The 26,298-nt window shown below is 43.0% G+C and overlaps 1 protein-coding gene and 1 long non-coding RNA gene across 3 annotated transcripts in view; one reads left to right on the top strand and one right to left on the bottom strand.

The window, feature by feature from the left end:
- The first annotated feature begins 517 nt into the window (after positions 1-517).
- Positions 518-25,837, top strand: LOC140479626 (uncharacterized). Of its 2 annotated transcripts, XR_011961088.1 has the most exons (4): positions 518-601; positions 1,425-1,568; positions 17,066-17,177; positions 18,910-25,837. It is a non-coding gene; the product is annotated as an uncharacterized lncRNA (long non-coding RNA). The 2 variants fall into 2 exon arrangements; XR_011961089.1 differs by lacking the exons at positions 17,066-17,177; positions 18,910-25,837 and adding an exon at positions 14,701-14,773.
- The window catches only part of LOC140479625 (pappalysin-2-like), a 409,230-nt gene continuing 397,331 nt past the window's right edge, over positions 14,400-26,298 (bottom strand). Inside the window, exon 22 of the mRNA XM_072573508.1 lies at positions 14,400-16,556. Coding sequence (XP_072429609.1) covers positions 16,452-16,556 — 105 coding nt within the window. The 3' untranslated portion in view covers positions 14,400-16,451. The remainder of the gene's footprint in view (positions 16,557-26,298) is intronic.

The following is a 26,298-nucleotide window of genomic DNA, read 5'->3' as shown; positions in this document are numbered from 1 at the left end:
ACACTGGAGAGAGGGATTCTTCTCTTTTGTGGAGGAGTTACATTTTGCAATGGGGAAGGTCGTCACCATTGATGTTCAGCTTACACAGGAGAGACTAAAGCAGTGATTACAATATGATATTACTATTGAGAGGAGAAATGTTAACTCTGCTTCTCTCTCCATGGATGCTGCCAGACATGCTGAGTTTCTCCAAGCAATTTCGGTTCTCTTTTCAAATTTCCAGCATCTATAATACTTACCTTTCACACAAGAAGCAGGTTATCTACTTATTATCACATCGGTCTTGATGGGTGCTGTGCACAAATTAGCAGCTGAATTGTTAATTTTCAACAGCGACTACAATTCAAAAAGTGCGGAAGAGGCTGTAAAATGTTTTGAGACATCCAGTTATGAACAGCACTATATCAAAGTAAGTCTTGCTTTTGATTTCTGCCAGAAGGTACTGCACAATGTGGGTGAAATCTCAGCAGGTTAGTTATTCCACCTACCACAATCAAGATGATAAGGTTCTGTGACACTAAATTGTATAAATATTCTTTCAGATCAACAACCACACTGGGGAGTTCCACTAGCCCTGACCTTCAAAATGTCTATAATGTTGGTGAGTGATATTTCCCATTGGTTATTAAAGGAAACATAGACAATTCCTCTGAGGAAGGGTCACCGGACTTAAATAGTCAGATATTCTATTAAGTGCATTAGTTAACTTTGATTCCTCTTTACAGACCTGCTGAACTTTTCCAGCAACTTCTGTTTTTGTAGACAATTCCCCACTCTGTAGTAATTGTGAATTAAGTAAAATATTCATAGCAGTGTTCATGGGGGTGTGGGGGAGGGGAGGGGGTACAAGGGCAGGATATTGTTGGGCTTGTCAAAGGTTAAAATTGCCAGTAGAAGGGGGTACCTTACTGGATCCCAGCAAGTGGCTCCTTAGCATGTTTCTGAACATCTGTCTTCAGGTGGGTTGGTGTATGTGGGGGGGGGAGGCGAGGGGAGAGGGAGGTGTTGGACGTGTGTGAAGAATTCTTGCAAGGATTTCAGAACTGCAACTTTTACATTGCATGTGAGTATAGATTCAATTATAGTGAACTACGAAGAGAAGAAAAAGCATTCTTGGAAATGCACCTTGATTAAAAAAGGCAGCTTGGATTACTTTGAATGTTGTATCTACATCTACAGTTTTGAGGGGACAATGTGAGGCTGTGGGGTAATGGCTCAAAACAGCCAAAAAGGAATCAGGCACTGGTGTTGAATTTGTTGAGAGACAAATCCACATGGAAGAGTAGCTGTGCTATTTCAAGAGACATAAACAGAAGATTTTCTACATGTGGGTGTGGAAGCGATCACATTTTCATCTTGGATACCTGAGAGTCTCTGAAATATTACAAATCCAAAATCATTTCCAAGTGCTCTCTTTCTTATAGCTCCGTCTTGGATTTGTTGACACCAGGGGCGTACCGAAGGACTACGGAACTCTCAAAACTGAGACAATGCTAATCAAGGCTTGGCCTGGCCTGACCTGTCCCCTCACTTTGGTGAGAAAGATGTCCCGGAACTGAGATGAGAAAGTGAGTTCTCCTTCATAAACTTAACCGGTATTTATCTCTCAGCTAATAGCACTGTGACCAATAATCTGGTCATTTCTCAATCGCACCTGCTATATGTGAAATGTCTGTTTCAATTGTGCCCACATTTCAAAAGTACTTCATTGTATGCAAAACAGACTGAAGTTTATTGTGAATAGGCCATATTGTCCCCTCAAGAAGTCTTCTCCTTGCAGTCACCACCATAGAATTGTAGGACTTTAAGCAGCTCTGAACCGTATCTGAAATAAAACAGTGGGTTAACATTTCAGATAGGGTGAAGGGGAGAGAGCATTACCCCTGGTCAAACCTTTCACATATCTTAATCAAAGATCAGCACATATTGCCATTTAGATCACCACTATCACTATTGTTCTCTTTCAGGTCTGGCTGAAGCTATTGTACTGTCGCTGGTTTTCTGCCTTTATTGCATTTTTCCTGACGTGCAGTTTGTTTCTATTAGGCTGTATTTCAGTTTATGTTCGAAAACAAAATGGATCCAATGGAAACAGAACAGATTAATTCCAAATTCTCTCCACCTAACACTTACTTGTTCCCAGTCTCCTCTCCCAAACCCAACCCCCACCACCCTGACCTTCCAGCTTGTCTTCAGCACATATACCACCTTTTCCTAACTACTAGTACTTCTGACAAAGGGCCACTGGACCTGTAATGTTAGCTCTGCTTTCTCTCCACAAATTCTGCCAGTCCTGCGAAGTTTCTACAGCAATTTCTGTTTCTCTTCCCAACTCCCAGCAGCTGTGGTTTTAGATAAATTCCCAACTTTGATCATGGAAGCACAGAAAAAATGTGGAACAATTGTACTTAATGTCAGTGCGAGAATATTAGATTTACTTACTCTGGTTTGGTTGCCGTGGTTGGTGAAGTGGTAGTTACACACGTAGGATTATATGAAATACAGATTATTCGACTCATATTGGTGTTCATGAACCTTATCTTCTCTTTCCTCACAATAACCTCGCTTCCCTTCTCCATCACATACTTATTTGGCTTCAATGCACGCATTGTTATCTCAGCACAGCATCCCCATGCTTCAATCCTATCCCACAAGCCATAAAGCCTATTTTTAATAGTTCTGCTTGCACTTTTATTTATTCATGGGTGCAGACATCGTTGGTGACATCAACATTTATTGAGGTTCCTTGATTCCCATACAGAAGTTGCCTCCATAAACAGGTGAGGTCCATGTGTGTAGGTACCATGGGACGGTGTTCCAGGAACACCAGCAACAGTGAGGGAACCGTAATTATAGTCCCATGTCAGGATGGTGGGTGCCTTCGATGGGAATTTGCAGGTGGTGGTGCAGGTGCTCCTGTGGTCAAGGTGAGGCTATTTGGAAGGTGTTGTCAAAGTCTGGGTGAACTATTGCAGTGCATCTTGCAAACAGTACATACTGCTGCCACTGTTCATCAGTGAGAGAGGGCAATAAACGTTAAAGGTGGAGGATGGGATGTCAATCAAGTGTCCTAGAATGACATCAAGTTTTTTGAGAGTTGTTGGAGCTGTACTCATCTGGGCAAGTGGGAGGTATTCCACCACCTTCCTGAGTTGTGCCATGTCACTGCTGGATAGGCTTTAGGTGTAACAGCTGGTGGGTTACTTACCACAGAATTCCAAGTATCTGACATGCTCTTTTAGTCACAATACTTAAATGGCTAGTCCAGTACAGTTTCTGGTCAGTGGTAACCCTCAAAATGATAATAGTTGGTTTTTAGTTCTCTTAACGCCATTGAATGTAAAGAGATGGTTAGATTCTCTCTTGTTGGAGATAGTCATTGCCTGGCACTTGTGAGGTGTATTACTTGCCATTGGATGTTGTCCAGGTTTTGTAACATGAGGATAAAGATAGAACCTCAATGGTGCAACTTTTACTGATTGATACTGATTTGTACACTGAGATCCCTATGTTCCTCTGCTTTAGCTAGACTTACCCATAAGTGACCTCACTATCTTTCCTGCTCACGCATAGCACTTCACACTTATCTGTGTTGAACCTAAGTTGCCAACGATTTGCCCATTGGACATACAGTCGTAGTTACAGAGTCTTACAGCATGGTAATAGACCCTTTGGTACAACCAGTCCATGTCGACCATGTTCCCAAACTAGTCCCACCTGCCTGCATTTGGCCTATATTCTTCCAAACCCTTCCCATTCATGTCATTATCTAAATATCTTTGAAATGTAACAGTATCTGCATCTGCCACTTCCTCAGGCAGTTCATTTCTCATATAAATTGCTCTCTGTGTAAAGTTATCCCTCACGTCCTTTTTTAAATCTCTCTCCTCTCACTTTAAAAATACTTCCCCTAGTTTTGGACTCCCCCACCCTAGGGAAAAGACCTTGTCTATTCACCTTATCTATGCCCCTTATGATTTTATAAACGACTGTAAGGTCACCCCCTAACCTCCTATGTTCCAGTGGAAAAAAAGTCACAGCCTATCCAATCTTCTTCTTTACCTCAAACCCTCCATTCCCGGCATCTTCCTGGTAAATCCTTGCTGAATAATCCTCCAGTTTAATAACATCCTTCCTATAATGGGACAGAACTGCACACAGTACTCTTGAAAAGGCCTTACCAATATGTTTATTATTGACCACTGCTTCAATCTTCCTCCAAGCTTTGTTGACTATTCTTCCCAACTTTGGTGCCATCCACAAATTCAGAAATTGCCTTTTTAGATTAGATTAGATTCCCTACAGTCTGCCACTCTGAATAACAATACTTCATTCCCACTCCTCTGTCTCTTTAAGCAATTAGGTGAAACTGACTCCCAGATAATGGCCTAATTTTAGGGAGACTTGCAGAAAGGAGGACTGTTGTGTGTAAATATATTCAAAGACGGGGTGCACGTTGATAAATTCTGACTACGTCACGGGGAAAAAAACATCAAGCAACGAGGGTAACAACTTTTATTTTTGAATTAGTTCTATACACACAATAAAATTGTAAGACAGTTTCTCAAGCGTAGAAACAAAATAAGTTTAAAATGTAGGTAACCCATGTTCAGTGTGGCTTGGCCTTCCGATCATTAAAGAAATATTTCAGAAGTGAGTAAGTTCCAGTTTATCAGAGAGAATACCAAGTATGTGGACTGAACAGTATTAGAAAGTGTATGCACATCCAAGCTTTGCTTGTCTGCTGGAACAGTTGAAGTGTTTTGTTATTGACAGAAGCATCACAGCCAACAAGGTATAAGTGAGCTTAATGTGCCTGTACTGCGTGTGAGTGATATGCTCAGCAGCAATGTGTTGGGAGGAGAGGGTGAGGGCTGCAGATGCTGGAGATTAGAGTCCAGAGTGTAGTGCTGGGAAAGCACAGCAGGTGAGGCAGCATGGAAGGATAGGAGAGTCGACGTTTCGGATATAAGCTCTTCGTCAGGGATGTGGAGGCAGCTTAGCTGAGGCTACTCAATGACGAATAACTCAGTTTTAAAACACTGGACCCTGGTTGTCACATCGTTTGCTCGAAACGTCGATTCTCCTGCTCCTCAGATGCCGCCTGACCTGCTGTGCTTTTCCAGCACCCCTCTGATCTCCAGCATCTGCAGTCCTCACTTTTGCCTGAGAAACAGGAAACCGGAGTAGCCTACCACAGACCCTCACGCCTGTTCCACCATTTTAATTTTTTTTAAAAAGTGGCTGATTTTCAACCTCCGCTCACTTTCCCACACAGCTCCCCACATCTTCTGGTTCCCTTAGAGTCTAAACACCCATCGCCATCAGTCTGAACTGAGCACCTAGCACCTTTCGGAGGAGGGCATCTCAAAGGGTTGCAATGAAAGCACTTCTCCTCGCCTTCTCCTGGACCCCCAGGTCCCGGTCCCAGACTCGCCAGCAAGAGGAGACAGCAGCTGAGAGTTTCATTATTGCCGCTCCAAGGAGCTGACCTCTCATCCCACTGACATTCTCCAGGGTGTAGACTCAGGACTTAAATTGGAGGGATGGGATTGCCTCGGCTTCTTTTTGTTTTTTGAGGGAGTTTTGTGTGATCTCACCTGGTTCCTCCTCTGTGGTCAGACCGACAGGGGAATGGCCAAAATGTAGAGAGAGAGAGAGACAAGGAATTGCTCAAGGTTGACTCCCACCTACAATCCCTTGGGGCAATGGATATTTCCGACAGTGCGTGGTTGGTTGGGGATTTTGTGAAAGAATCACAAGCACTGACCAGTGTGTGGTTTTAGAGACGCGTTAGTCTCTCTGCGTGCCGTGCGATCACAAGATCCACAAAAGCAGCTTTACTTGTATTGTTAGCATGGAGTGATATATCAACGTTATATCCCTTGAATGATCGAGTGGCTGACACTGAACACAGTCTTATGCATATTACGATAGTCAAAACAGGTAAATGACTTAGAAACAGAAATCGTCTGTAAATGAGCAGCAACCATTGGACAACATTTAAAACAATACTCTTTTAAGTGGCAGATAATACTGAAGATTATCACAGTCACTCTGACATATTTCACAGTCAGGTTCTGTACTTTTAAGCCGAGAGCTCAAATTCCCCACCATTCAACAAGTTTTAAATAAGGGCTCATTCAAGAAAGCTCTTTATTTAGATAGCAGCCTCTCACTAACACACACTGTTTAGAGCTTCCTTTGTGAACAAAGAAGCTATGGCAAGCTACATGGTACAATACACATTCTCTATAACCCACTAACACATTGTTCCAGAGACAGTATATGGTTCTTAGCTATGCCTATATCTCTAGTCACTGACGAGATTATCATTTCCTCCCATTCTCTTCCTCCCCTCACAGCCTGGACGGAAATGTTTTGTGAAATCAACGGATTTCATCATATTCCTATGCAAACAGTTAAACACATAGGGGTTGGGGATGATTGTGTAGTGGAAATGTCATTGGTAATACAGAGAGTTAGGCGAATGCTCCAGGGATAGGGGTCCAACGTAAGATTAATTCAACCCAAATAACTAAAGATAAAATCAAGTGCTGAAAGCTGGTTCTAGTATGATGACTGTGGAAATTTCATCAAACAAAGCCCATCTGTTTCACTCTCGTCCTTACCTGATCTGGACTAAGTATGACTCTAGATCTACAGTAGGGGAGCTGACAGTTGAAATGACTCTAGCAGTCCATACCATTCAAGAGCAATTAGAAACAGCCAACGATTGATGCCCATGCCACAGAGAAGAATAAAAACAAAACAATGGTAAAATCTGACTGTGCAGTCGTTGATAATTGCAATGTGTTCAGTCACCTCAAGATGCTGCTGGGGTTTGCATATTTTGGAGGCAAGCCACCCTCCAGTATCTTGCACTAAGTACTAATCTAGAAGATGTTGTTGTCAAGGATTTGAGTTATAGGCCACGGGACAGTATCACAGCCAGGATTCATCCTGTCTCACTGCCAGTTATCACTAGCTAGCTAAAAGAAGGAGCAAATCAATCCTGAAAAATAACTTCAGATTGCAAGTGTATCGTGCCACTCTTGGCTCTAAAGCACCATTTTCTGTGGTCTTGACTTTTATCTAACATCCAGTGTTAGCTGAGCTGAAATTCCTTCTTCTAAATACTAGGTAGATTGAAGCCTTTTTTCATGGTTCCCACCACAAACTGCTAACCAATTGTTCTTGCCCCCCCCCCAAAAAAAAATGAGCATTAAACTGAACAACCTTGGGCTCAAGATGGACTCACTCCATTTCCAGAGCATCTCCAAGACTGCCCGCTCTTATACATTGCTTCCCTTTGCTCATATCATGCTGAATCTTTTGTCCATGATTTCATTACCTTGAGACATGGGTGTCTGGTTGTCCTCTGGTTGGTTGGTATCCCATGTCTGACTCTGTATAAACTTCCACCTTATGTAAGATCACCTAAAAATTTGCTCCTGGCACTTTGACTCACTTCAAAGAAACCAGTGACATTCACAAAAGCCCATCCACAGGTGCTTCTATTTAGAAATCCCTCACCCTTATTCCAAATCCCTCTACAGTCTCACTCCTCCCCTATCTCAGCTGAACCTTCAAGATCGCTATGGCTTTCTCATTCTGGCCTTCTGCGCACTCTGTAGGGATGGAGGAGGTCTCGCAGTTAGAGAGATAGGCCCATGCAAGGAATTGAAGGCGGAAAGTTAAATAATCAAGGCTTTGGCCGAATGTATGCCAGTCATGTGTGTAACTGACTGCTCATACTTGTATTAAGGCTGAATGGATTATCTAGCCGTCTGGGGCAAACTCCTGTGAATATAGTCCATGCCACAGAAAATGCCACCAATATTGTGACCAGTGTTACGTTGCATCTTGGCCCGAGTCAAGTGGAATCAGATGGCCTGTGCTCACTCAAACCTCCTTTCATCTGCATGCCCCTTTTGGCAACAGAACGCTGCATACTGGGATTGAGTTGGTGTCACCCTGGTGAAAATGTTCCACATTTTTGAGTTGGGGTGGGGGGAGAGCACGTAACAGCGAGAAGGCGGCAGGTGAAGCAGCAATGCTGTGGCCTTTGGTCTTTTTTTTAAACAGCCACGACAAAAGCTGATGAAAAGTGGGTTAGAATTCCTGTGCAGCACCAGGAGAAGCCTCCTTCCCCAGCATTAGTTTAAACTCCAGCTGTCTGTGAAATTACACCGGAACTGTAACGTTACCAGATTAAACCCAAAGAAGTCAGAGACAGCTGATTATGGTGTGACCCTAGTTGCCCTCCAGTAAATGATGGCATCACCCTCAAGTGTTAAGACTAAGCAATCCTAATCTGGAAGATCCTCAAAGAATTCTGGGAGGTTTCTCAAACTGGAGTTTTCACTTTGAAGTTGAAGCCAACTGATTGTCATTGTTAACTCTGAGGAAATTCTCATGCTCACTCCCTAATGCTCACTGCAACTTGGATAATGGGTCTGTGGTTGCCTGCGTTGTATTCTTTAACCTTTGTTTTAATGAGAGATTTTGCATTAAGTAGCCATAAATCCCGGTTAGCCCCCAGGCACCAGCAATAAACCTTCTGTGAAGACAACCCATACCCTCCCAAGCTTCCTCCCTATTCTCACCCACAATCTTGGGAGCAATAATAGAGCAATCTGGCATCAGGAACTTGTTTATTCTGGGATTTCCTTTTTAATTTGCCACCCTGATCTCAAAGATTTGTTGAATACTGTGTTCTAAACATTGTAAGACATCCCACTTGATGTCTTGATGTTCATGGGATGTGGGCTTCACTAGCTGGGACAGCAATTGTTGCCCATTCTTAATTGCCCCGGAGGGATGGGGCAGGTCAGTCGCTTTCTTGAACTGTTGCAGACCTTAGGATGAAGGGTCAGTGCTATTTAGGAAGGATCTTCCAGGATTTTTCTCCACCTATATTCTCATAGAGGAAGTGGTAGTTACATTTAAAAGACAGTCACAGGTACATGAATAGGAAAAATTGAGAGAAGTTATGGACCAAATGCAGGCAAATAGGACTCGTTTAATTTGAGAAAGGTGGTCAGGATGGAGAAGTTGGGCTGGAAAACCCAAGGACTCTATGCTAAATGTATTTAGGGAACACTGATTTAATACTTTAATTTTGACTTTAGACGAGGTGGTCGGGGAGATGGGGGTTGATATTAGAACTGCATACCCAACAGGTAGTACCTTGGGCTGCAGCACTTAGGATTCTGCCCACCCTGCTGAGAATAGAGGTAGGCAATGGTTGGGATTTTACATGGAGGTGGTGGTCCTTCCAACCCCCACCTCAGCATTGAAAAGGCAGGATACCCTGCGCTAATTTTGCAGCCACCTGTCTGTTAACTGCCCCATGGTGAGACTGCCATCTCCATCACTGCCACTCTTGGCTATGCCAAAGAGGAAGAAGCTCACTTCCTCACACCCTTCCTCCTCACTCTGTTGAGCTTGGACATGTCTAACTGTTGGTAAATAACAGTGGAGATGGATGGTTGCGGGCATGGTGTCACTGTCACAGAGCCCAGTTTTACACATCCTGGGAAGACCTGTACCATCCTCACCCCAACCCCCCCCAAACCTCATTAAGCCTGTAGAGTAAATTTCCACCTTGTCAACACTGTACATTAAACATTAATCCCTGCAACCAAAGCAAGATTATCAAAGCCAAGTTTGCCTAACATTTAGGTTTACTCATGTGTGAAGAACTTGCACCTGTTTTTTGATCAAATTTTGCCACAGATGATGATGACGATGATACAAGGCTTCTTTTGGCTACAGACAACTTGTTGATCTGTGGCACTTGATGTGTTTCTAATCTTCAACGCCAAAATTTGTTTATTGGACCTTTTTGCTTTGAAAGAAGTAAATATTACTTCATGAGTTTGACTGATGATGGCAAGGACAGTACTTATTCCCATCCCTAGTTATGAAGGTGGTGGCAAGTTGCCTTTTTGAGCTGCTGCAGCCCATACACTAAGTCCACCTGTATTCAAACCAGGAGTTCCACTTAGGTCTGAAGGTGAGCATAGGTTGGGTAAGCTCTCAAATGTCTACACCCTTAAACAGCAGAAATTTTCATTTCTGTAACATTTAGGGGAGGCAATGTCCTAGTGGTATTATCGCAGGACTGTCAATCCAGAGATTAGAGTGTGTTGCTGGAAAAGCACAGCAGGTCAGGCAGCATCCAAGGAGCAGGAAAATTGACGTTTTGGGCCGGAGCCCTTCATCAGGAATTATGAAGGGCTCCGGCCCGAAATATCGACTTTCCTGCTCCTCGGATGCTGCCTGACCTGCTGTGCTTTTCCAGCAACACACTCTCAACTCTGATCTCCAGCATTTGCAGACCTCTCTATCTCCTTGTTAATCCAGAGACCCAGGGAATGTTCTGGGGACCTGGGTCCCAATCCCGCCACGATAGATGGTAGAATTTGAATTCAGTATTTATCTGGAATTAAGAATCTAATGGCGACCATGAATCTATTGTTGATTGTTAGAAAGACCATCGGATTCACTAATGTCCTTTAGGGAAGGAAACGGCTATCCTTACCTGGTCTGGACTACATGTGACTCCATACCCACAGCAATGTGGTTGACTCTCAACTGCCCTCTGGGCAATTAGGGATGGGCAATAAATGCTGGCCCAGCTGGTGATGCTCTCATCTCATGAATGAATTTTAAAAAAACTTTGACATTAATAGACTAAGTCACTGTACTCTGGACCATTCTGAAGTAGCTGGCACCCTGTAATACATCTATCCTCATCACAACAGAGTTCACATCCTTCTCTATAGAGCTAGATAATCTGCATGATTGAAAAAACCAACACAAGAACTGTGGATGTTGAGAAAAGCAGACATAGCTGGAAAAACTCAGCAGGTTTGACAGTATCTGTGGAGAGAATGCAGAGTTGACTTTTCAGGTTCAGTGATCCTTCCTCAGGAACATTAACTCTGCTTTCACTCCCCAGATGCTGCCAGACCTGCTGAGATTTTCCAGTTATTTCTGCTTTTGTGTAACGGATCTGTACGTTTCTTTCTTCCCACATTGAATATTGGTGTGTCTTGCAGCATACACTGCCAGCTTTAGGGGAAAATATTAAAACACGAAAGAAGACATTGCCTTTTATGGGAACATATGGGGTCAAGGTTTCAGGAGTAAGGGCAGATTGTGTGTTTGTGTGTATGAGACAGTTTGTGTGAGAGAGAGATTTTGTGTGTATTCCTATTGATTTGACCAGATCTGGGGATGAGACTTGTCAACCAGTCCTGGGAGCTGGTTACTGTGTGACACTGCAACTGGAGATGATTTCCACCAGTAGACATGGATCTCGGCAAATTGTTCAGTGTTCCAGCTTTGAAGCAGAAAGCAACAAGAGGAAAATAATTTACCATCGAAAGACTTGGGGGTTAAGAGAATAACTGGACTCAAGAGGCAGATGTGTTTTGGCAGAGAAAGTGGGTTGAGTTAATCAAAACTCATCTTCCTAACTGGACTGAATTTGTTTAGAAAGACCTGTATAAATATTAAAACAAACCCCAGTTCATACTGATGAATGCATCCTGGGTTTTGTTAGCCTCTATGGAGCCTGTTGATTTACGAAGCAAGCTAATAAACCATTGGAATATATTCTGTTATCTGAGTCTTGCTGGCTGCCCTCTGACCCAGGCTACATACCTAAGCAGCACACAGTGTGAATGTTTCTTGTGACTGCAGAGGTAAGTTTGAACTTCAGTTTAATGTATTTATAGATGATGCAGGATCTAGTTTTGATAACAGGATATTGTTGTCAGTCACTGATGGGTGTGTAACAGGCTGTGTCAGCTATGTTGTGAGACAGTACTTTGAGAGAACTATTGTTAGTTAAATAACGTATACTTTTGATAGATGAGATGCTGTGGTATGCATATTGGCTGCCTGTTGGAGGAAAGGCCATTGTTAATTTCTGCAATGCTAGTCTTGCATCAGGGTGATAGGTCCTGAGTTTGTGGGTAAGATTCACAATATGTCATCTTTTTCTCATTCTGATCAAATTTAAAAAAAAAACACTTTATGGCTCTAAATTAGAATTTATTGTGGAGTTACTGTCTAAAGGGAATAATAGAGTAACTGAGAAGGCAACACTTTATGAAATGTGAGGTGCTCAGGAGCCTTTAAATTAAGTGACCAAGATTTTCAGATCAGATTTGGAAAGTGTTTCCCGACACTGATCTCTGGAATAGCTCTACAGACTTGGTCCCAGAGTCTGCCCAGAAGAAGCAGTTCAGTGTAGGCCAGGAATCTACACAGGGCAAAAGTGGGTACTGCGGATGCTGCAGATTAGAGTGAAGTGCTGGAAAAGCACAGAAGAAATCTTCCTGATGAAGGGATTTAGCTCGATATGTAGATTTTCCTGCTCCTCGGATGCTGCCTGACCTGTTGTGCTTTTCCAGCACTACTCTAATCTTGACAGGAATCTACACAGCCAGCTGCAGAGTGGATTGGTGTTGAGATTTCTATCCCTTTCTCTATCCTTGCAGAGGGACGCATTGGCTTGAAGGTAGGAGACAGAGGTTGGTGGTGGAAGGTTCCTATTTGGACTGGAGGCCTGTGACCAACAGTGTTCTACAGCAATCAATCAATCAGTGCTGGGTCCACTGCTTTTCATCACTTACATCAATGATTTGGATATGAATATATGGTTAGTAAGGTTGCAGATGACACCAAAGTAAGTGGTGTAATGGACCGTGAAGAAGATGTCTAAGTACAACCAGACCTTTATCGTATGAGCTGAGGCGTGGCAAATAGAGTTTAATTTAGATAAATGAGAGATGCTGCATTTTGGAAAAGCAAACCAGGGCAGAACTTATACATTTAATGTTAAGGTCCTGGGGAGTGTTACCAAACAAAGGAACGGTGGGGGTGCCATAGTTCTTTGAAAGTTGAGTCGCAGGTCGACAGGGTGGTGAAGAAGTCTTTTGGCACGTTTGCTTTCATTGGTCAGTGCATTGACTGTAGGAGTTGGGAGGTCATATTGTGGCTGTACAGGACATCGGTGAAGCTATTTTTGGAATACTGTGTGCAATTCTAGTCAACCTTCAAGAAGGAAGGATGTTTTCAAACGTCAGAATGTTCAGAAAAGATTTACAAGGATGTTGCTGGGACTGGAGGCTTGAGCTGTAGGGAGAGGCTGAATAGTTTGGAGGTACTTTCTCTGGAGTGTCGGAGGCTGAGGGGGACCTTATAGAGGTTTACAAAATCATGAGTGGAATGGATAGGGTGAATAGACAAGGTCTTTTTTTCCTAGGGTGTGGGAGTCCAAAACCAGAGGGCATAGGTTTAAGGTGAGAGGGAAAAGATTTAAAAAGGACCTTAGGGGAACTTTTTATGCAGACAGTGGTGTGTGTATGGAATGAGCTGCCAAAGGAACTGGTGGAGGCTGGTACAATTACAATATTTAAAAGGCATCTGGATGGGTATATGAAGAGGAAGGGTTTAGAGGGATATGGGCGAAATGCTGGTGATTAGGACAGAGGAGTTGGACTGAACGGTCTGCCTCCGTGCTGTATGAATATATGACTGTGAGGAAGGGATAGGGTAACAAGTTTGGAATGGGGGGAGTGAGTTGGGATCTGCTGGGATGGAGCCAGTTAGGAGAAAATTGGCCTTTAGGTTTGGTGGGGGTGAGAGTCAGGACTGGAATGGCAGGCAGTTTGGGCCCGGGGTAAGTCCAGTCTCTAGCTATTGAGCAACCAGTGGTCAGTGTATTTGCTGAAAAGTATGGCTTTTATTTTCACTTGGCACAGCATATGAGAACGATACACTGTCGCAACTGAGCAATATTCTCCAATTCCCTCAGACACAGTTTCCATTCATTGAGCTTGTTGGGGGTTGGTTGAGGAGAGGAAGCAAGAATATTACAGTCAATGAAATGTCCTCATGATGTTGAGTATTAAGGGAATAAGAAAGTTGATGCAGAGAAAAGGAGTCAAATGTAACACTTGTGATTCTTTTCCAAAAAGGAAAGCTTTTAACAGATCCGGCGGGAGGGGGAGGAAGAGTGGGATTAATTGGATAGCACAATCAGAGAACCAGCAAGGACAAGAGGCCGAATGGCCTTTGTTTGTGATTTATCATTCTGTGCTGTTTGATCAAATTTCTTTGATAACCGTCGTATTGTCTTATTCAATGTGTGGTTGCTGAGTTCCGGCATTCAGCTGCATGACCACAACAATTGTCAATACCCAGGTCTAGATTTAGATTCCAGCTTTGCTAGCTGCAGGTTTTGGATTGTCAGATGGAGGATAAAGTTTCTTTCACTCTGTGATAGCTCTGCTTCCTAAACTTAGTTCTCGTTATGGCTGAATGGAATGTGATTAGGTCAAAACAGACCAAAGAAACAAAAAAATAAACAAAGGAAAGCAAAGACCCACATTTATAAAGCCCTTTTCACCCAATCATGGGATGTCCCAAAGTGCTTCAAATTCGCAACAATCAATTTCTGCACAGCAAGCTCCTATAAATAGCAGCATAGAAACAATCTCTTTTTGAGAGTTTCATTGAGCAACACATATTGGTCTGGACACCCAGATAACTGTCCTGCTAGCCTTCGAGATTGTTTCCTTGGATCGATCTTTTGTCTCTACCTGAGAGTGCAGTTAGAGGAAAGACAACATTTTAGACAGTGCTACACTGGAGTTTAACCTTAATTTTTGTCTTCAGATCGTGGAGTGGGAACTGAATTCACGCCTTGCTGACAGGTTAGAATACTACCAACTGTGCCACAGATGAAACTCAAAATGGCTTCATTTGCACCTTTCAAATACTTGTAAGTTGTTTTGGAATCAAGTGCTGTAGATGAAAAGACATTGTGTTAACCCATTAAGGTCCTTGTTTTTTTTCCCCTCTGATTACCACTTGGCATTTAAATATTTCCTTATTACGTTCTGTTGGGAATAACAAAAAGAGGCAATTTGAACAAAACAGTAGAGGTTAAAGGCAATGGGTACAGAGATATGTATACACCATCCTTGAAGGTGTTAGGAAAGCTTTATTAGAAAAACAAGCAGTCCTTGGCTCTACTAGCTGAGCAATTGAGTTAAAAAAAACAAGGAAGCTTTGCTAAGTCTGTAAAAGCACTGATCAAGCCTCAGGCAGACTGCTGTAGAATTTAGGAAGAATGTTAAGGCTTCAGAAAGCGTGAAGAAACAATTCACTGAACAGACACCAGGGATGAGGGGCTTCAATCAGTAAAGCTGGAATTGTTCTCCATAGCTCAGTTTAGGAGAATTTGAGCGAGGTATTCAAAGTATGGCTATGATAGAGTTAAAAAAGAACAATTTTCAGTGACAACAATACTGATTTGAGTAGTTGAGATATGGTAATCTCTGGTATGTGTGACCTGACAAGGTGGTGGCAGCAGATTCAATAATTCTCAAAAAACATTTGAATTTATACTAAAAGGGGGAACAATACACATGGCTGTGGAGAAAAAAGCTGTAGAGTGGGACTCATAGGATATCTGTTTCAGTGAATCAGTTTAGGATAGCCTTTTGTAGTTGTATCATGCTATTTCCTCCACCTTTACCTACTCCCAATGAAAAAAATTGAACACATTTTGCTTTTGTAATCCTAAAGCGGGAAGAGTAAGAACAGGGGTATAAAGTGGTCACATGAACTGAACCTATTTAAGCAATGCGTTGCTACTGAACTGGACTATGTTCATACAGAATGAACAAAGGCCAAGATGTTGGCAGGGTCTTGAATCCCTTTATTGGGATGTATTCAAAACCTGAATGTGACAGAATCCATCCCCTTTGTCAGAATATTATTCATAACCAAATAGCCCTCTGAATTTTTCTCTTAAAATAGACGATAACAAGACTGGACTGGACTGGACGCAGTCGGAGATGCTTTGACATGGCTGGACAGGTATTCTTTCAATGGGAATGGTAACGATGTGGGTGAACAGGAAGACTTTTCACAGCTTGTGGCATTGTCAGGCAGTCTGAATGAATTCTCAGGGCAGGGATGACCAAGAGATTGGGAATTCAGGAGGAGGATTTGAGGTAATGGATGAAGTCATAGATTCCCACAGTTTTGAGGTCCTAGGACAGAATTGGTTGTAGTGGCTGAGGGAGAAGAGATAACAAAACAATGACTAGTAGCATAAAATATAAGTGTGTTACTGGAGCAGCATGAATCATCTACAGTGTACTACACAGTCTGATCCCTTCACTGCCTATCCTCTAGGTCTCTTAGGTGAAACTGCTGTATCAATGTCATTCGTGCCTATTGTTAAGACCCCATACCGTATCCCTGATACTGATCTTCACGGACAACAAACAAGAAATCATTGCCTCTCGTTCCGCTTGAATATAACAAAATAATGTGTGTTTTGTGGCATTACTGCTGGTCCAAGGCCAGAATGCTGCTGGCTGGATTACACGGTGTCTGTCTGACTCTCTATCGTGTTAGTGAAATCTGAGCTCCCGTTCTTTGTGAAGGTTCTCCTCAGCATTGGGGTCCCGGCAGGTACATTCATCTTGTTCGTCACAGTCAGCAGCAAAAGGGATGACCTGTGTTTGGGGGGGAGGGGGAGGAAAGAAAGAGCATGAGCTCAACACCGTCGGGTTTAAAGACAGAAGATTACTGAGCAGCTGAAAGCTGACAATCCACATGACAGGAAAACCTGTCAAGAGTATTTTTTCTGCAAACCGACCGGAGAGATTAGAAACAGAGAAAGAAGCATGACTGATAAGGGGAAAATCACATACAGGAAGGAAAATGGAAATTAACTTTTTTTTAAGAACAATCTTGAACAACAATTCACCAACTGAAGGAATGAGACTGTATATTTTTAACCTTTACTTTCTGAACCAGATAGCTTGATTGGCAGTCACTAATACTCACAATGATGATACCATTATTACACATTAAAGAAATAGTCAACCTATTGTTGGTTGAATGTTGGCCCTGACTTTCAGCCAAGTAGTTAGATTTTTTTCTCATACAACTCTATTCAACGCTCAGGTCAAGGCCTGGGAGCCACCCAGTAGCTTGTCCCTGTCACTTTTTGAATTCTTAGAATGTGCAGAAAGAAGCCAGAAGGTTGGTATGCACTTGATGGGCCGAATGAAGAGCATCTCACCCTGTCGCAGTTACACAGTTAATCCACCTAATCTGCACATCTTTGAACGGTAGAAGGAAACTACAGCAAATCCACACAGATATTCACCCTAGGCTGGAATCGAACCTGGATTCTCAGCAGCAGTGCTAACCAAGTTCCTGGAAAACATTGCACTTGTTGAAGTTAATTGTTTATCTAAACAGTACCCATTTTACACCCTAAAATTTTGAGACCAATTCATTAAGCATAATGTTGAGGACATACAGTTATAGAGTCACAGAGATGTACAGCATGGAAACAGACCCTTCAGTCCATGCCGACCAGATATCCCAAAACAATCTAGTCCCACCTGCCAGCACCCGGCTCATATCCCTCCAAACCCTTCCTATTCATATACCCATCCAAACGCCTTTTAAATATTGCAATTGTGCCAGCCTCCACCACTTCCTCTGGCAGCTCATTCCATACACGTACCACCCTTTGTATGAAAAGGTTGCCCTTTAGGTCTCTTTTATATCTTTCCCCTTTCACCGTAAACCCTCTGGTTCTGGACTCCCCCACCCCAGTGAAAAGACTTTGTCTATTTACACTGTCCATGCCCCTCATAATTTTGTAAACCTCTATAAGGTCACCCCTCAGCCTCCAACGCGCCAGGGAAAAAAAATGCCCCAGCCTGTTCTGCCTCTCCCTACAGCTCAAATCCATCAAACTTGGCAACATCCTTGTAAATCTTTTCTGAAACCTTTCAAATTTCACAACATCTTCCTGACAGGAAGGAGACCAGAATTGCACACAATATTCCAACAGTGGCCTCACCAATGTCCTGTACAGCCGCAACATGATCTCCCAACTCCTGTACTCAATACCCTGACCAATAAAGGAAAGCATACTAAACGCCTTCTTCACTATCCTATCTACCTGAGACTCCACTTTCAAACAAAGTGTGAACCTACACTCCTGTTTAAATGGAAAGCAGATTCCATCAGGGCTGGCTGAAGTTTGACTCTATGGTGGAACATTTAGTGAAATAAGTTCCACGGCATCGTGCAGGGGTGGAATGAGCGGACACAAATTATGCAAATAAATAAGCAACATGTAGCGTGACAGAGATGAATTTGAAAATCGTCACAGATTGCTGGTTGCATCGTGGCACTCCACCATTAGCTTTACAAAAACAACATTGCCTACTTTACCACCATGAAATCTGCAACCTCCCAGGTGGTAAACCGGTCACAGAAATTTAATTCAAGTAACTAGGAACAGGAGTACCCTTTTATCAGCATTGTGATTGTTAGTGGCTGCCAATCGATCTTCTTGGTTCAGAAAGTAACGTGGAGTCTCACTTCATCAATAAGGTTAAAACTCACACAACACCAGGCTATAGACCAACAGGTTTATTTGGAAGCACTAGCTTTTGGAGCACTGCCTCCTGATGAAGGAGCAGCACTCCGAAAGCTAGTGCTTCTGAATGAACCTGTTGGACAATAACTTGGTGTTGTGATTTTTAACCTAGTCCATCCCAGTCCTACACCGGCTCCTCCAATTCATCAATGAGCGAATTGTTGTTCAAAATTGTAAAAAATGTCAAGTTTAAAATTTTGCCTTTTTTCCCCTTTCTGTCCCTTATCTTCCGTGATTTTAAGATCAATCTTTGTCTGTTTCTATATCTGATTTCATATGAACTCACCTTTCTCAGTCATGCTTCTGTTCAGCTTTCAATATTTTAATTAAATATTGAATGCCATCATCCTTCAGATGTCCCATTGCACTCCTAGCAACTTACACAGTGACATATGTTTCAGCTTTAGGGTACAGTAAAACTAATTACGAATGGAGGGAAAAGATTCAGAAGAGACCCAAGGAGCAACCTTTTCACACAGAGGATGGTGTGTATATGGAACGAGTTGCCAGACGAGGTGGTATATGCAGATACAACATTTAAAAGACATTTAGATAGGTACGTAGAAGGATATTGGACCAAATGGACTAGTTGAGTTGGGCCGAAGGGCTTGCTTGTTTCAATGTTGTATTACTCCATGGTCATTATTTCTGATCAGAGTGAACTTGCCCACTACACAGAGATGGTCTGACCTGGTCATAAGCATGGAAGCTGACCCAGAAGAGAGAAGGCAAGGACACAGTCTTATCCTGGTCTTCTGAGAGAGCACGTCATTACATTACAACACTGCTGGATACTGCCAACATTTGACAAATTCATCAGATCTTTGCACTGAGCAATCACACTGTGGGTTTTTTGCCTCTTGTTGAGCTAGGGACAGGCTTGTAAACTGGATTCCTTTGCTAAATGCAGTGAGCCAGCTAAGTCCTGAAGCACCGCCCCAGTTTCAGAATAAAGTTAATATATTAATATCAGCAGGTACACACTTGTCCTCAATCAGTGGGTCAGACAACAAGATAAGGAAAAGCCAAGCTTGTCGAATGCCAAAAAAATGCAAAAGAGTACTTATTCATAACAGTGAGACGCTCTGAAGCATCATCAAAGTCAACTCAATTTCAAAACCTGTCTGGTGATGGCTATGGAAAATATCACTCTGGAATGTGACATCCAAACCTTTTGAAAGTTCAGATATTTTTAACCTACAAAGGATTTAGCTTAGACTGATGGAGCAAAGCCAGTTTCGGAAGATTTTCTTGTCTGACCTTGAGGAGCCAAAACCCCTCCCAAATAAATTCCTGCAGAACCCAAAGCTCCCAGGTCCAGGCTGAGAGATGATGCCCCATTGTAATTTCACAGTTCAACACAGTTTCACCTGAGGACTATCACCTGTCTCCTGTGTTGCCTTTCCCTCCATGTTGCCGAATACACAATCACCTTGAGGTTACATTTATTTAAAGCACTCCAAAGCAGCCTCAAGTTTTCCGGAAGACAACATTTATACCACATCCCCCTCAACGAACTACTGCAGTTCAAGAAATCACTGGAAAATGAAGGGCATTCAGGCCACATTTATAACTTGCTAAATTTCAACATTCAATATTTTCTGTTAGATTCTGAGGTTGTCCCCCTTTTTGTTAATGCTTCAGTCAACAGTGCTGAATGTACCATTCACTAGGCTGCATTTATATTCTCTTGACCTATTCTCGCTGATAGAATACTTCATTGGCAGTCAATAATGAATGGGTAGTCGAGAAAGTATGTGCCCTCCATTTCGAAGAGATCTTCACAGATAAAGTCAATATTGTGGATCATTGTGGTCTGGCATGCCATTGAATAATTTCTCTCTCTTTCCTCAGGATGATGCAAATCAAAATATCAAATTTCAAAGGGATCATCATTAAATATATCCTGGGCAAGGATATTTTGTTTTTGTTTAACTCAAAAACAAAAGGTGCAATGCCTTATACTCTGTAGGAAAAAAGGCACAGGTACATGAAGTTCCCAGCGTGCATTTGTGAACCAGTCTGAAATTGGTTGTTAGTAATTAACACACACTGGTTTGCTTAATGAATGCTGTCTAATTCTGACATCACAACCAATGATTAGGCTTCAAGGTTTGTAGGGTTGAGCTCTGCCTATTGTTAATAGTTGTGTGCTGCTTGATACATGTTTGGCAACTGCATAGTGTAACTGGAGCTTTTAGTGAGGGAGAGTTGACCACTTAGAATCATAAAATCACTGCAGTGCAGATCAAAGCCATTGTTTAGCTTCAACAAACTCAGTAAACGTTTGTCTAGGTTGTTTCCATAAGTTCTGAAACCTCTGACTGTATGCTTCCGGGACTGACTCACGTACGCTTACAACCGCAGTTTTCACCTCATTATTATTCCTCTGACAGGGATGCATAGATATCTTGTGATTTAATTTGCACCGGCAAGGTCTAAGCTACTTTTGGCCATTTCGTTTGTGTTGCTATTTTCTGAACAAAATGAAAAATGCTTTCACATCCTTCTCCTCAAATTTTGGCAACACCTGCACGTTCCTCAACATCTCCTGACAGAACCTGGATGATGGGTAGAAACTTCCTATTCCAAGTTTTCCGAAACATTTGGTTTAGCTTGCCAAAGCTCAATCTTTTTAGATTAGATTAGATTCCCTACAGGATGGAAACAGGCCCTTCGGCCCAACAACTCCACGGTCTAGATTAGAGTGGTGCTGGAAAAGCACAGCAGGTCAGGTAGCATCCGAGGAGCAGGAAAATCAACGTTTCGGGCAAAAGCCCTTCATCAGGAAACCTTACCATCAACTTCACGCCAACCCTCTGAACAGTAACCCACCCAGACCTATTCCCCTATCCTATATTTCGCCCTGACTAATGCACCTAACCTACATATCCCTGAACACGATGAGCAATTTAGCATGACCAATTCACCTAACCTGCACATCTTTAGACTGTGGGAGGAAACCGCAGCAGCTGGAGGAAACCCACGCAGACACGGGGAGAATGTGCAAACTTCACCCACACAGTTGTCCGAGGTGGGAATCCAACCTGGGTCTTTGGCACTGTGAGGCAGCAGTCATAACAACTGAGCAACTATGCCACTGTGCCCCCCCTTAAATTTTTAATTTAAATTCCTGTTCTGTCTTTTCCTTCCTTTTGGAATTCCACATGCATTTGCCTGAACTGTAACTCAAGGTTCACTGAAGCAACCAATGTTCTACCTGTATCACCCGACCTCCCTAAACCCAACTGTTACAATATTAAACATATAATGTCTGTCTTCCTTGGCAACTTTATTTCCAGTCAGAGTCATAGAGATGTGCAGCACAGAAACAGACCAACTCGTCCATGCCAACCAGATATCATAAATCAATCAAGTCCCATTTGCCAGCACTTTAAACCCTTTAAACCCTTCCTATTCATGTACCCATCCAAATCCAAATGTAATTATACCAGGCTCCACCACCTCCCCTGGCAGCACCTTCCATTCACACACCACCCTCTGAGTGAAAAAGTTGCCCCTTGGGTCCCTTTTAAATGTTTCCCCTCTCTCCCTAAACCTATGCCCTCTAGATCTGGACTTCCCCACTCCAAGGAAAAGACCTTGTCTATTTACCCTATCCATGCCCCTCATGATTTTATAAACCCCTATAAGTCACCCTCAGCCTCTGACACCCAGCCTCTCCCTGTAGCTCAAACCCTCCAAATCTGGCAACATCCTTGTAAATCTTTTCTGATCCCTTTGAAGTTTCACATCATCCTTCTGATAGGAGGGAGAATAAAATTGCAGTCAATATTGCAAAAGTGGCCCAACCAATGTCCAATACAGCCGCAGCATGACCTCCCAACTCCTACACTCCGTGCTCTAGTATGCTTTCCTTTATTGGACAAATGCCTTATTCACTATCCCATGTACCAGTGACTCTACTTTCAAGGAGCTATGAACCTGCACTTCAAGGTCTCTTTGTTCAGCAACACTACCCAGAACGTTACCATAAAGTCTATTAAGTCCTGCCCTGATTTGCCTTTCCAAAATGCAGCATCTCACATTTATCTACATTAAACTCCATCTGCCACTCCTTGGCCCATTGGCCCATCTGATCAAGATCCCTTTGGTGGTCTGCAGATGAATTGTCAGTTTCGCTTAAGTAGTACCCTGCACCTGTACCAGGGAAACCTCTGGTATGCTCAGAAAGTATAACATGATGCCACCTTAAGTCTGAGTACAAATCTAGTGTCATGCACGTATCAAAAATCCAACTCCAGATCTATGTTCTATGCATTTTAACATCCAGGATTTAAACCGGCTAATGATGTCAAACATGGAAACCAAACTAAATTGGTGGTTCGCACGGCTGTCTCACAGCACCAGTGACCAGCACCAATTCTAGCCTTGGGTGAGTGTCTGTGTGGGCATGACATGGAGGTGCCAGTCCTTGATTGGACTAGACTTCACCTGACAAAGGAGCAGTGTTCCAAAAGCTTGTGATTTCAAATAAACCTTTTGGACTATAAACTGGTATCATGAGAGTTCTGACTTCGCCCATGTGGGGTTTACAGTTGTCCCTCTGTCTGCATGGATTTCCTCCCACAGATCAAAATTATGCAGGTTAAGTGGATTGGCCACACTAAATTGTCCTGTAGTGTCCAGGGATGTGCAGGTTCGGGGGCTTAGCCATGGGAAATGGGGGCTTATATTAAGCACCGATGCAGACATGATGGGCTGAATGGTTTTGGATTCTTGCAAGGCTCCTCTAAATCAGTAGCACAATATTTTTGCCTCTTTTCTGGAGCAACCAGACAACTATCCAGTCTAGAAATAGCGAGAGAAACTCAGCAGATCTGGCAGTGAAGATTACCTTTCTTCAGAACAGCACCCAAAACTGTCCTCACAGACACTGCCAGTCCTGCTCAGTTTCTCCAGCATCTGCAGTTCTTACATAGAACACAGAACAATACATGCCCATCGGCCCTTAATGTTATGCTGACCTTCTCTAAGATCAGACTAACCTACATACCCTTCATTTTACGGTCATCTATGTGCCTATCCAAGAGTCACTTAAATGCCCCTAATGTATCTGACTTTACTACCACTGCTGGCAGTGCATTCCACACACCTGCCACTCTGTGTGAAGAACCAATGTCTGATATCTCTTCTAAACCATCCTCCAATCACCTTAAAATTATGCCCCCTCATGATAGACATTTCTGCTCTGGGAAAAATAGTCTCCGGTTATCCACTCTATCTATACCTCTCATCATCTTGTACACCTCTCATCCTTCATCACTCCAATGAGCAATGCCCTAGCTCCCTCAACCTTTCTTCGTAAGACATGTCCTCCAGTCCAGGCAGCATCCTGGTAAATCTCCTCTGCACCTTCTCTAAAGCTTCCACACCCTATCATGAGGCGACCAGAAGGGAACACAATATTCCAAGTGTGGTCTAACCAGGGCTCTGTGGAGTTGCATCATAACCTTATGGCTCTTAAACTCAATCCCCCTGCTAACGAAAGCCAACACGTCCTACACCTTTTTAACAAACCCGTCTACTTGGATGACAACTTTGAGGAATCTATGGACATGGACCCCAAGATCCCTGTGCCAAGAATTCTGCCTCTAACCCTGTATTCTGCATTCAAATCAACTTCCAAAGTGAATCACTTCACACTTTTCCAGGTTGAACTCCATCTGCCACTTTTCAGCCCAGCTCTGCATCCTGTCAATGTCCCATTGCACTCTACAGCAGTACTCCATACTATCCACAACTCCACCAACCTTCATGTCATTGACAAACTTACTAACCCACCCTTCCACTTCCTGATCCAAGTTATTTATAAAAATCACAAAGAGCAGAGGTCCCAGAACCGATCCCTGGGGAACACTACTGGTCACCGAACTCCAGGCTGCATACTTTCCATCGACCACCACCCTCTATCTTCTATAGGCTAGCCAATTCTGTATTCAGACAGTTAGATTTTCCTATATCCCATGCCTCCTTACTTTCTGAATGAGTATACTATGGGGAATCTTATCAAATGCCTTGCTAAAATCAATGTACATCACATCCACTGCTCTACCATCATCAATGTCAAATCCTCAAAGAATTCAATAAGGTTTCTGAGGCATGATCTGTCCCTCTCATAGTTTCTGATCAAACTATGGTTTTCCAAGTAATCATAAATTCTGTCTCTCAGAATCCTCTCAAATACTTTGCCCACCAGCGACGTAAAACTGGTCTGTAATTATCAGGATTATCCCAATTCTCTTTCTTGAACAAGGGAATAACATTTGCTACCCTCCAATCATCGGGTAGTACTTCAGTGGACAGTGAGGGCGCAATGATCATTGCCAAAGGCGCAGCAATCTTTACCCTTGCCTCGGGTATATCCCGTCTGGCCCAAAAGACTTATCTATCCTTACGTTTTCAAACTTTTCAGCATATCCTTCTTCTTAACATCAACCTGTACAAGCATATCAGTCTGTTTCACGCTGTCCTCACAACATCAAAGTCCCTCGCAGTAGTGAATACTGAAACAAAGTATTCATTAAGGACCTCCCCTACCTCCACTGACTCCAGGTGCAAGTTCCCTCCACTATCCCCGATCAGCCCTACCTTCACTCTGGCCATCCACTTGTTCCTCACATAATTGTAGAATGTCTTAGGGTTTTCGGTAATTCTACCCACTAAATCTTTTCCATGCCCTTTTCTAGCTTGCCCAAGTGCATTCTTTAATTCCTTCCTGGCTACTTTGTACCCCTCTGAAGCCCTGTCAGATCTTTGCTTCCTCCACCTTAAGTAAACTTCCTGCTTTCTCTTGACTAGATGTTCCACATCTCTTGTCACCCAAGTTCTTTCAACCTACCATCCCTTCCTTGCCTCAGTGGGACAAACCAGTCCAGTACTATCAGTACAATCAAATGATTTCTGTCATGCATTTCCCCCAGAACATCTGTTTCCAATTTAGGTGCCCAAGTTCCTGCCTAATAGCATTGGCCAAACATCAAGGGTACATTGGCCAAGTAAAACTCAAGTAACAAAACCCACATACCAGACACAAATGACAACATAATGTAAACAGCAACAGTTATCCTGGACAGACAGACCCCCAACTAAAGGACGGCCCAGACAATAAGGCATTAGGTCCTGCTACACAAAGAAACAAATAGTAGAATGCCTTTTAAATAATTGTCAATCCTTCAGACTGTTAAGCAAGTCTTCCCGACTGGCCAGAAGTATAGAAGGTTTCAGAAAAACATCCAAAAAAAGATATAAAAACAGGGTCACCTGCAGAACAATCTCTTGGACCTTCTCAGGAGACCCACATGGCAAAAGACAGAGACCTGTTGACTGTCTGATGGCGGGGGGGGGGGGGAGGGGGAGAGAGAAGCTGCTCAAATCTACAAGGGACTCAGGAAGTATTGTGAACTTATTGCAAATAGGATTAGAGAAAATACTGTTTTGTAATAAAAGCTTAAGATTAGATTAGATTAGATTACTTACAGTGTGGAAACAGGCCCTTCGGCCCAACAAGTCCACACCGCCCCGCTGAAGCGCAACCCACCCATACCCCTACATCTACCCCTTACCTAACGCTACGGACAACTTAGCATGGCCAATTCACCTGACCTGCACATCTTTGGACTGTGGGAGGAAACCGGAGCACCCGGAGGAAACCCACGCAGACACGGGGAGAATATGCAAACTCCACACAGTCAGTCGCCTGAGGCGGGAATTGAACCCAGGTCTCTGGCGCTGTGAGGCAGCAGTGCTAACCACTGTGCCACCGTGCC

Source organism: Chiloscyllium punctatum, chromosome 7, assembly GCF_047496795.1.
Source record: "Chiloscyllium punctatum isolate Juve2018m chromosome 7, sChiPun1.3, whole genome shotgun sequence".
NCBI lineage: Eukaryota > Metazoa > Chordata > Chondrichthyes > Orectolobiformes > Hemiscylliidae > Chiloscyllium > Chiloscyllium punctatum.
The sequence above is the reverse complement of the archived record's forward strand: the minus strand, read 5'-3'. Positions and strand labels throughout refer to the sequence as shown.